Here is an 11,882-nt window from a genome sequence, read left to right as displayed (position 1 = left end):
GGTTGCACCAGCACTAATTCTTCACGTTCTACGTTTGTGATGAATTTTTGGCTTACTTTACGTTCATTTGTATTCCTGTTTGGTCATAAATGTGAAAAGTGTGAATAATAGCTGTTCTAAATATTCAAAAATAGCATTTAAAAATGAATCGTTTTTGTCGTAACCCAAAAATGGGTGACATTGCATTCTAGCAAATTTTCCGTCAGTGACTTTTTGACTGACATGGCATGCAAGGTGTTAGTTAAACCCTCCAAAGCGATATTGAATAGTAGGCAGATCATCACTATGTCCGTCACCATGTCACTGACCACTGTGAGATTCGAACAGTTCTGACAACAAGATCAATGCTTTCACCTTGCACTGCACGCCGTCTAGGCGGCATTCTTGCTCTTAGGCTTTCAATCTCATCCAGAGATGGCGCGAGAACCTCGTCGTCTGGGGTTAGCCTGCTGTGCTGCTGTGGTTGCCTTGTTATGTAACTTGCACCAGCCTTTCATGTCTCAGCACCGTTCAGGTACCCCAGGAAATAGTACTTCCCAATCCTTTTCAATCAATGTATTCCTTTCAAGTATATTCCATGAAGTGCAGCAACTGCAATGTGGCGTGGTTTCACTACTTCCGTCAGAATTCGGGTGTTTGCAGGAGCAGTGAGGGAGCTGTAGTTTCACATTCCGAGTTTCCGACCATGTATCTTCTGTCGTTGAACAGATTCGGTATATTTTCTAGATACAATTTGCATTGTGTTTTGCAAGACCTTTTCCCTAACATGCTTTATAGTCTGTGGACTAACATACCTTAGCCGATTAGAGCCCCATTGGGTCCTAGGACAAAAATGGTATTTACCCAACGCACTGGTGCTCTGTTCTTACCGTTCATATGTAGTGTATTCGTACTTCTTGACCTCAACTAGTTGTTGGGGTAAGACGGTACTACCTTTTTGATCTTTGTGGAACGACTGTTTCTTCAGTTTCTTACAGTTTAGAACTAAATAATCTAAATTAAAAATATGTTCTTCTTTTTTGTTTGAATTATATTATGATATGATACTACAATAATTGGTCACAAAACACAAAATCTCGTCATTGTATAAGTTCATCACTTGATCAGTGTAACAAGGTGTTCTATTTTTGAGCCTATTCGACTAGAATTTATGACTGATGTTTTCAATTCCATTGCAAAATTTTGATTACTATATTCTGTTGCTAATATATGATAATGATTATTCTATTGCTATTATGATTTGATTTCAAAACCTATGAAAATTGTTAGGTTCAAATTAGGAGATCTTTGTATTTTGTAGCCGTTAAATTTTGTCCAAGGAGTAGCTCTAGCTTTTGTGGAAAGAAAAAGTAGTATTTTTATTCAACTTCTGCAATGTTCAAAATCACTGATTAGTATTTAACTAAGCTGGTTCGAATTTAATTAGATTAACTACCAAGACTTAAACGGTATCACTTCAGACAACACGGGCAAAACGGGAGGTGATTAGAACTTCAAAAATCGGTAACAAGGACCATGTACGCTGTTGAATGATTTATGAAGGTCGTGTATCATACACTAAATACTACTGATACTACTAGAACTGATGAACAAAATATGAAACACAGGCCAGAAAGTATGACAAAATGTTTAAAAATTACAAATCTTCCATTTTTATTATTTCAACTAACTTTTAACATGATATTCATTATTATTTCAACTAACTTTTACATGAAAATATTGACTCGCTTTTATTTTACTGTTTATATAGTAGTTGCGTTGTTAGTAACTGGGTAATGTAGAAAATAATTCAAAATATTTATTGTAAAATACAAATAAATTTCACTTTCACAATAATTTTTTTCTACGTTTAACCTTTACAAAAATCTAAAAAACACACGACACTAACATAATAGTATGTTTGAATTTTTTGAAATGCATTCTCCACATGCTGTGTATATTACGTGCGCCTTAACTTGTGACATGATGTTTTTTTTGAGTCACTTATACCTACTCTTTCGTGAGCGTGATTGAGTTTTTTCTGAATAAACATATGTACGTATCTACCATCAACAACTAAGTTATTATTACTACCAACATCAGCAAATAACTGAAGAATAGATTGAAATTTACTTAAAGCTATTTTCGTTTTCCCTGGGCTTTTGGAAATCCCAGTCCAATTAAGTTTAGCAAAGAAATGTTTGGTAAAAACCAGATCAATCAATTCGTGCAGCCGATTGTTGACGTCTGCACGAATAATCTTGGATTGCAGCCAACCAACCACATGTGATTTATATTCTGGATCGCTGTCGAGGCGCGCGTCGAGAGCTCGTAATTCGTCTTCCGAGTCCACCGGAGATAGGCTGAAAGCCGTTCTGGGTATAAGACCTTCCCGAGGATGGGTGAGCCGTACCAATTGCTCAATTGCTCTCAACTGGCGAGTCTGATTGCGCAATATCATATCTAATTTCGCCTCAAGCGTATCGATTCTTTCACTTAGGTGCTGCATATCTTGCTGCTCTTGATCGCTTTCGGTGTCATGACTTTGATTGATTTCTGCAAAAATTGAAAGCATGTTTTTAAAGTATGTATCAAATTGATATAAATTCAGTTCAAACCTACGGGGTTTTGTTTCTATACCTAAAACATCGGTTTCTTCCACAAATTCGGTTGGTAGCTTGCGTCCTGTGAAGGAAGAATCAGCTGAAAGCATCATCAAACATAGAATACCTGCTTATTACAACATTTTATTAGTTTCTATGCATTCCATTTACAACTAATAACGATCATTGGAAGCAGTAGATCAAAAGATAGTATTGAAAACGAAGCAGTTATTAGAAGGCATAGTGTACACTGGAAATTTGTTCCAACTTGAATTGACCGAATGCAACTGATTATTTTTAATAAAATAATATGGCACTGGAGTGGAATCAGATACTTCATTTTATCCTTACCTGTTTCAAGCCAAATGCAGTTTGTGCGTATTTCTTCATCGCTTGAGATCTTTGGATTGTACATTGCACCTACTGCTGTTTCTTTACTTCAGATATCAAACGGTCAATGCATCCGCTAAATACAATTTACATGAAGAAAGCTGAAAATTATATGTAGAAATGATTGTTTCCACCTTACAAATAACCGTGTATTTAAGTTAATTGTAAAATAGTATTACAGAAGTTATCATTTCTTTGCATGATTTTGAATCTTGTTCCTTTCTTCCAGTCCCAACAAAAAGCGGAATGACTAGTTCTAGACCTGGTAATTCACAGACGTTTGTTTTTTTTTCGATAACTGTGTTTTGCTGTACGCAATAGTCGAGTTGCCAGCAACAACAAATTTACAGTACAAGGGTTGAGTACCTTTTTTGTTAACTTAATATTATGATGGAAATTTGACCATCACCATGCAAAGCAGGGTTAAATAGTAAATAAGTTTTCAAACGCACGGGCTCTCGCTTACGATACAAAGATAAAAGAGAGTGAAGCTGAGAAACATCTAAAAAACTTCTTCTTTCATCTTCTTCTTTGCGAAATGGGATGTAGCCTTCTATATTAGCATACTCCAAAGAGTCACTTGTAATATATTTAAAGGTTGCCCACTTATTTATAGGCTCGATTATCTAGAGTGATATGGCTTACAGTGAAATACACTGGATATAACCGTCCACTTCGAGCAGCAACGATTGTATACTCTAAAAAACATAGGTACGCTTCTTTTGTTTTGTTTTTTTTTGTTTATTAGAAGTATCGGAGATGAAAACAAGAACATTTTGACAATCTATCAACATTTTCACGTTTGAGATTCGATTGACAACAGGCTTCGCTATGAAATTGACAAGATTCAATTAAAAACTATGCCTAAACAATCTGTAGGTGAATTTATAATTTCAGAAATACATAAGATAAAATAGCTATGTAGATCATTTAATGCATTGAACGTACAGCATAGTAAAACTAAAATCAGAAAAATATCATAATGTAAATGATAGCGCTACCATAGAACGCATATAAAAACTGATGCATCTTGTCTTCGGAATGGCAACTAAATTCAATATTTAACATTAACTACGATAAAAAAATTAACTTTGAAAATAGCTACGTAATAGACACCAGCTTGATTCACTCACTGTTACTTGTTCACTGTTCACTGATATATACTGTTGCGACAGCTTCACTGATATATAATGTTGCGAATGTTGAAATGGATTGTATGAGTTGGTTTGTATGAGTTATTCTGAAAGTAGCTTTCGCAAAGTAATTTTAACTTTAAAATTCCTACCTTTATCCCGGCCGTTAGTGGCCGTTGGGTGAGTCATTAGTGGCCGTTGTCCGTTCTACTAACGCACGTCCTCCACGATCGCATGGAAGACTTTTAAGTAATTTAAATTTCATTTGCGACATATACGTTTTTTGTATTATTTTGTATTTTTGTATTATTATTTGTTAATCTTCTAAGGTGTAAGTAATATGAAATACTTACTTACTTATGTTACTTAACACCTTGCGTGCCAAGCGTTTTTTTTAGGAAAGTGCACAAAATGCCACGATTCAAGCGATTTTTGCTCATACGTCAGAGCCACGGTTGCATCGGCTCGAATTTTTCACGTGCTACGTTTGTGATGAATTTTTGGCTTTCTTTGCGTTAATTCGTATTTCTGTTTGATCATAAATGTGATAAGTGGGAATAATAGCTATTCTAAATATTCAAAAACTGCATTTCAAAAAGGAAGCGCTTTTGCCGAAACCCAAAAATGGGTGACATGGTATTCTAGCAAATTTTCCGTCAGCCACTTTTTGACTGACATATCAGGCAAGGTGGTAATTGGGCATGTTAAAAAAATAATTGCATCAATTGCAACTGCAGCTCTTTGAATGTTAGCGCACTATTTTCAGAATGAGCATGTTCATTCAGACAGTGAAATGGTACCTTTGAAACATTTCGCACACCTTACCAGATATTTCTGAGCCGTTTCACCAAATTTGACACATTTTCGCACTATATTTCTTTGTGCTTTTTAGCAATTTGAAATGCATGAGATTCTTTAAATTGACAAATATATGTTTTCTTGAAACATATATTATTTTGGGAATATGAGATCTTTGCTATGAGCTTCTAAATATATAAAAACGATCAATGATAATTTTACAAGAAATCTACGGTGAGGCATCCTGCTAATGGCGAGTCAATAACGTCAAATGCCATATTGTCAAAAAGCTTGAAACTGCATCTGTTTATTTTAATAGCCGTGGTCATTGAAACTGCTTGTTCTCTTGAATAATTTGTTAGGGCCGGTATCGCGAGTGCTCGCTTGTGTTTTGTAATTTAGGGAAAAAGCTAGATTGGCCCAATCCAGTTTCAAATGTTTTTCATAATATATATAGCACACTAGATCGTAGAACCATAGGATTTCTGGGTGTCACTAAATCGATTGATGAAGGTTACAAACCATTTGAACTGGTGAGCATTTTTTTCCAAATGATGCTGTGTGATTGTGCTTAGCACCACTAAAAGTTCATTTCATTTCAATAGAAAATGGCTAATCGTACGGTAAAAGACGCTAAAAACGTTCATGGCACGAATCCACAATATTTGATTGAAAAAATTATTCGTTCTCGCATTTATGACTCTAAATACTGGAAAGAACAATGCTTTGCGCTAACCGCAGAGCTACTGGTAGATAAGGCGATGGAGTTGCGTTTTGTTGGTGGTGTCTTTGGAGGTAATATCAAACCAACGCCGTTTCTATGCCTCACCCTGAAAATGCTGCAAATTCAACCAGAAAAGGATATCGTAGTAGAGTTCATTAAGAACGAGGAATTTAAATATGTCCGGGCGCTGGGGGCATTTTATTTGCGACTTACCGGATCGTCTTTGGATTGTTATAAATACCTGGAACCGCTGTACAACGATAATAGGAAATTACGGAAGCAAAATCGTATGGGTTCGTACGAGTTGATGCACATTGACGAGTTTATCGATGAACTTTTGCGAGAGGAACGTGTTTGCGACATTATTCTTCCGCGTATTCAAAAGCGATTCGTTTTGGAGGAAAACAATGAAATAGAAGCAAAAGTATCTGCCTTGGAAGACGATTTAGATGAAGAAATGGCTAGTGAAGATGAAGCATTAGCGGACGAAATGCTTCCGCCAAAGGAAATTAAAACGGACGTTTTGAAGCTGAAAGAAAAACCTGTCGCAGGAGTACATAAGCGAATCGAACGCTCCTTATCGCGGGAACGGCAGCCTGTTGAACGATACCGGAATCCAGAAAGCAATCGGCAACATCGTGATCGAGAAAACGATCGGGAACGTGATCGTATTCGGTACAGAGACACAACTGCAAGGCGCGATTTTCGTGAGTATGTGTCGCGCTATGTGTACTATATTGTTTTTCGATTAGCAGTTTTTGAATGGTATTTGTGTAACCTAGCTCTTACCCGGATCATCGAGATCGTTTAAAAGAACGCGAGCTCCGAGATAGAGAACGAGAACGGCATCGACGTCACGAAAGACAAGAAGAGCGGGAACGAGAAAGGCGTAGAGAAAAGAACGAACGTGACCGCCGGCGTAGAGACGAGGATACGCTAAGTTATGAACGAGAGCGAAACCACGACCGAGATCGACAAAGACGTTAGAAAACATTTTTTTGTACAAAGTTATACGCCAAGAGATACATTTATTCAACTAAGCACATCAATTAAACGCGGAGTTTCGTGCTACCTGAACTTACTGAACTCATTTAATCATTTGCAACACTGTCCTCTTTGAAGCTTGTCGCTTTCTTTTACGACTGTTGCGAAGCGTACGTTGTCTCATTGCATCGCGAAACAAAACACAACCGTCATTTTCTTCCCATTCGTTCTGCAACATCTGCGAGGCGTGCAAGTTGGCTCCAATCATATCGCGTACATCCTTAATTGTTTGCTGGAGCGTACCAACCATACCTGCTATCGCAGGCAAAAGCACTTGATTACTAACAATTGGTTTGTGGTGTACGCGGAATAAAAACAGCACCACCTTGCAAATTAGTTCCGTATGATCAATGTATTTTGATGATGAAATTATCTTTGATATTCGCTCGAGCAACTCACACACGGCGCTGAATGGTAGAATTAGCAGTGATTCTTCAAGATCGCTAGAGCGAATTCGAGAAAGCACCGTTAGAATAAAATCGCTTGTATTGTGTGAAGAATATGCCATCATTAAAGGGGGTAGTGGACCTTTGGAGTACTGCTCCTCCTCGTAGTGTTTGCTGACTTCCATGCACTCGAGAATATTTTCCGCTCCCTTCTCTGAGCCTATTGTTTTCTTCGAAGCAAGACGCATGCCCGGTAGCCCTGGCAGTGCCGAATCTTCTCCTGTAGCAAGAGTGGCATTCTCTAGTTCCTCCCGTTCCTCCTCCTGCACGTCTTGCAAGACGAGTGGTTCATCAGTACGGTGGAATAATCGTAATGTTCGATCTGACCCGCAACTGACAACATACTTGCCATTTGGACTAACGGCTAGAGCATGTGCTTCTCCTAAGTGACCACCAGGAAGTGTGACGATCTTATGGAAACTATCAGCATCCCACTGTTTGAGCTTTCCATCTTTGGCGCAAGAGAAAAATAAATGGGTGTTGGGAATGAATTGTACTGCCGTTACAGTGTTATCGTGCGCCAAAAGGGACCGATGGCAGTCTCCAAAGTCAATGCCCCAAATTTTGATAGTTCTATCAGCGGACCCAGTTATAATAATAGCAGAGTCGTATGAAATATCCATTGTTGTCACAGGCAGCTTGTGCCCGTACATTGAAAGGTAGAATTTTAGACTATCAAAAAAAAACATCTTGACTGTTGTGTCGAGAAGGGCAACAGCAATGTACTTGGCGTTCGGAGAAATTTTTACGCACAAAACTGTTTCCTCAAGTTTGAGGGTATTTTTGTGTAATACAGAAAGAATCTTACTTGCGCTTTGCTGTTTCTGGTCATCGTGAGCTTTGCAGGATATCAATTCAAAAGACCAAAACTTAACCGTTGTATCACTGCCCCCGCTTACACAACCATGTAAGTCTGGCGTAAGTATAATGCTCCAAAGCTCTTTTTCATGTGCTTCGATGCGCTCAATAACTTCACCGACGACCACGTCCACGATGAGCATTTGTCCGGTTTTCAAACCCAGCAAAATATGCCGATCACCAGGCACAAAGCAAGTGCTCACGACATATCCGTTTGTTTCAACTGTTCGCAGAACCGACTGAGAAGCGCGACTCCAGAGCTTTAGTGATTCTGCGCTTGCAGAGGCGATTGCAAGGTTGTCTGAGCTGATTGCAACACTGCGTGCTTCCGAGAGATGGCCTTGCTTTTGGGTGATGTACAAAGATATCGGTATTGCTTTTTTATCGTTCAAATTATGTGAAAACAATTCAATGAAATTTTTAACAAAAATGCAGCTAATTCTTAGCTCATTTCGGGCACTGTTATTATTGATCTGAAGATCGAACGATTTAAGTCTATCCGATGTTTTAATTGTTACTAAGCGCTTAATTTCATCCGTCAACGCGGGTTGGCGGGAGTGACGAACAGCAGAGTCGCTACTGGTGCTTTTGGGGTCGAGTTTTTTCAGTCGTTTTGTTAGCTTTTTCATGGCATCTTCAACTGTGCAAACTGTGAACAACTCGACTTGCTTATCTGTACCATGGCACCCCAGAACATAACCTGTAGGGTCAGCTACAAGGTTTATGGTACGACCGCGTCCAATCCGCTGTATACTCCCGACAGCCATACATCTTAATGGGCTAACAGTGGTGTTACTGGTGCCATCCTGGGTATATTCTGCACTGCCCAAGTTGACCTCTGTAATTGGAGCAATTTTGTACACTGATATTTGCGTCGCTGCTGTGGAACAAACAAGAAAGTCGTCGTTTCGAAGCAGTGCTATGCCCCATACTTCTGTCCGATGATCGACGATGGTTAGAAAGCAACTTTGTGTTTCCATGTTCCAAAACTTGACCAACGTGTCTCGTGAACTGGAAACAACGACATCATTATATCGCTGCATAAAGCAAGCTTGCGTGATGGGCGCTGTATGTCCAGAAAGGCGATGCTTTCCTTGTTGCGCTACTACATCTGATATCACTACATCGTTGTCCAACCCACCGGAGACCAGTTTTAATCCAAGCTTATCGAAATTCAAAGCAGTGACGGCAGAACGATGTGAAGAAAAATTACACACTGTTTGTTGACTTTGTATGGCAAAAAGTGCCACTAAACCATCAGAATAACCTACTGCAACATGCCTCTGATCAGGGCTGGTTCGTAGAAAAGTTACCTCTCTCGTAACATCCTGCCTTATATATTCAGCCACTATATCGCAAACTCTGAAAATAAAAGAAGTTCGCTAGAGTTTAATTTGACGGAAACTGACTAAAAAAACACGGAGACAGTTTTACCTCATGTCCCACACGAACACTTTTTCTGCAGCGGCCACAACAACAAAGCGACCTTGAATATTGTTCATTGTAATAAAGGAAATATTGGCACGAGCGCTTGCAATTATGTTGAAACTCGATAATGGCTTATAAGCCAGGTATTGCTTAGTTAAACCCATCTTGCAACACAACTGTGCACTTTGGCCTAACAAAACGCGTGCGCTACAGTGCTCGAGCAAATCTGAACTTCAATGTTTATATCGCACATGAGGCTACATGCACGTGCGTTTGACATACTGACATTGCCGAGCAAAATAAATGACGTTTGTTGTTTATTTTCCAACTGATAAGACCAAGGTATTTAGCTACACATTTACACGTTTACACAAGAGCATCCATGTAAATACACAATTAATTAACTAAACCCCGATTCAAGTTGACAGAAACGCGATTTACGGGCGATGAATAGAACAATACTCGATTAGCTTTCTAGTCGAAAATGATACACGAAGGTCAGACGTTCTCGGGTGATAAAGCAACCTGGCAACTTGGGAGCTTAGTAAAATAAGTAACCAATACAAAAAACGGTGAAAACTCAATATATACGACCCCCATATTCTGACATGACCCTGATAGTTTGAGCGCTGTCATGTATACGTCACCCATGGTTGGTGACATGTTTAAACAAATGGGTTAACTCAAACCCCACAGTGACAAGTGACCTCTCAAGTGGATAGGACTATTGACACTACACCGCGTGCTGTGATAGGAGAAAAATAAAACAACCAACAAGACAAGCAAATTTCTATAGACGGAACTTTACAGGACAAGACACAAAAAAAAGACAAAAGTACTAATCAAACGGGGACGATGGGGGCCGGGGACCCCGTTGTAAGGATGGCCTATGGCTCGTATTACGAGCCACTGGGTCACAGCCCAACCAGAAACAAAAAAAACGCTTGAAGGGATAGAGAATCCCAATAAGTGAATTTTGTGCAGAAGAAGAAACCTTTATGGTTATGGAAAGCTTGAATGCCGAAAAACCAATCAAAATGTCAAACCCATTGGCGATCCAAAAGGCAATCGTACTAGCCATAGGCGACCAACCGAAAAAAGCGACTTTACTGAAAGTTGACAGATTGCTGATTCTACTTAGAAACAAAAGACAGCACGTTGGGCAACTGCCGGGATAAAAGTCCAAAAAAAATTTTAGATTTTTGAAAAATTGTAATTATTTTCTTAAAATAGAGGGTTAAACTTAGTTAACACCAAAATATTATGGGTCTAAGTCCTTTATTCTAGGAGTCACAGCCTGTCAAAGTCAAAAATGTGAGAAAAAAAATTAAAAATTTTCAAATTTTTTATGCTGTCTTTAATAATTTTTTTCTCTTAAACTAAGCTACCTAAGTTAAAACATTCTACCATTTCGGAAAGCTTATTTTATTGTTATTGTTATAAAATTAAATGTTTTCAATGTTTTTGAGATTTAAATAATAAAAAAACTGTGAAAGTATGAAAAAATCCATGTAAAATTATGATTTTTTTTATAAAAGACGATTTTTTTATAAAGCTTCAAAAATCTTCAAGCTAAAACGTTATACAGGTTGTTGTAGAACAGCTTATCTTTCATTTCAATACAAAATCTGCTGCCACTATGCGCCACACCACAAAATAATCAATTTTTTCTGAGCCCTGTATCGTGGTTCAACGACCAAAATCACCCGTTTTTGAGGTTATGGTGTGACATAAGGAATGAAACTTCTGACGGTAATTTAAGCAAAATTACTTTGAATATGGACCTTTTTTACAAAGTTTATTGAAAAACAACACTAGTACGATAACATAATAGTGTGTTTTGATAGATCAAGTAGGGATTTTATGCACCATGAAGATTTTCCATCGCCGATTTTCACCAATTTTTCCATCAAATCTTTTGTCAAAGCACCAACTTCTTTAATTTAACTGTAATCGTGTTTGAAATAGAGGTAAAGGAAAGAATTTTGCAAACAGATCAGTAAATTGAGGCATATTTACCTACTTTTCTTTAAATGAAAGTTTAATTGAATGAAACCAGCATATGTAAAATATGTAAATGTAAAATAGTTATTTTTACATTTTGACTTATATTATGAGTTGTGGGTTTGTATAACAAATACTCTTTCTATGATAAATTTTTGATTTTTTGTTGCAACGCCCAACGATTATGAGAAATGTTTTTATTATATAGGCCCTTATTTGAGTTCGTTTTCACGTGATAAGCATTTGAAAGCAAAGAAACAAACTATACATCTTTGTAATATCAGTGTCATTTTTGTATGTAATATAACATTAGCAATAGTTATAGCCCCGGACAATAAGCTGAATCGGAGATAAATATCATGTTAAACAAGTTATATTTTCAAATGGATCGAATACAATAGTAAGTTGTAACGATTTTTAATCATTTCTAGGAAATTGCAGCATAAGTTTTGAAACATCTTATAAATAAAAATGA

General features: G+C 37.8%; 2 protein-coding genes and 1 long non-coding RNA gene across 3 annotated transcripts; 1 reads left to right on the top strand and 2 right to left on the bottom strand.

Annotated features, from left to right (window-relative positions):
• Positions 1 to 2,512: 2,512 nt before the first annotated feature.
• LOC128721586 (uncharacterized) lies at positions 2,513 to 2,987 on the bottom strand. Its single transcript, XR_008410779.1, has 3 exons — positions 2,934 to 2,987; positions 2,620 to 2,682; positions 2,513 to 2,535 (listed from the first exon to the last, which is right to left on the bottom strand). It is a non-coding gene; the product is annotated as an uncharacterized LOC128721586 (long non-coding RNA).
• A 2,524-nt stretch (positions 2,988 to 5,511) lies between these two features.
• LOC128730719 (pre-mRNA-splicing factor 38) lies at positions 5,512 to 6,694 on the top strand. Its single transcript, XM_053823798.1, has 2 exons — positions 5,512 to 6,338; positions 6,410 to 6,694. Exons 1-2 carry the CDS (start codon positions 5,512 to 5,514, stop codon positions 6,612 to 6,614), a joined length of 1,032 nt encoding a protein of 343 aa, XP_053679773.1. The 3' UTR covers positions 6,615 to 6,694.
• On the bottom strand, positions 6,520 to 9,567 carry LOC128730718 (WD repeat-containing protein 3). Its single transcript, XM_053823796.1, has 2 exons — positions 9,410 to 9,567; positions 6,520 to 9,337 (listed from the first exon to the last, which is right to left on the bottom strand). Exons 1-2 carry the CDS (start codon positions 9,565 to 9,567, stop codon positions 6,715 to 6,717), a joined length of 2,781 nt encoding a protein of 926 aa, XP_053679771.1. The 3' UTR covers positions 6,520 to 6,714.
• Positions 9,568 to 11,882: the final 2,315 nt, after the last annotated feature.

Source organism: Anopheles nili, chromosome 2 (assembly GCF_943737925.1).
Source record: "Anopheles nili chromosome 2, idAnoNiliSN_F5_01, whole genome shotgun sequence".
NCBI classification, from domain to species: domain Eukaryota; kingdom Metazoa; phylum Arthropoda; class Insecta; order Diptera; family Culicidae; genus Anopheles; species Anopheles nili.
The sequence above is the reverse complement of the archived record's forward strand: the minus strand, read 5'-3'. Positions and strand labels throughout refer to the sequence as shown.

Bases quoted from the DNA above. Each gene is read 5' to 3' on its own strand.
- LOC128730719 (XM_053823798.1), top strand. From the start codon at position 5,512: ATGGCTAATCGTACGGTAAAAGACGCTAAAAACGTTCATGGCACGAAT. The intron at 6,339-6,409 runs GTATGTGTCGCG...TGTGTAACCTAG, and splicing joins GCAAGGCGCGATTTTCGTGA to CTCTTACCCGGATCATCGAG.
- LOC128730718 (XM_053823796.1), bottom strand. From the start codon at position 9,567: ATGGGTTTAACTAAGCAATACCTGGCTTATAAGCCATTATCGAGTTTC. The intron at 9,338-9,409 runs GTAAAACTGTCT...TTTTATTTTCAG, and splicing joins GTGTTCGTGTGGGACATGAG to AGTTTGCGATATAGTGGCTG.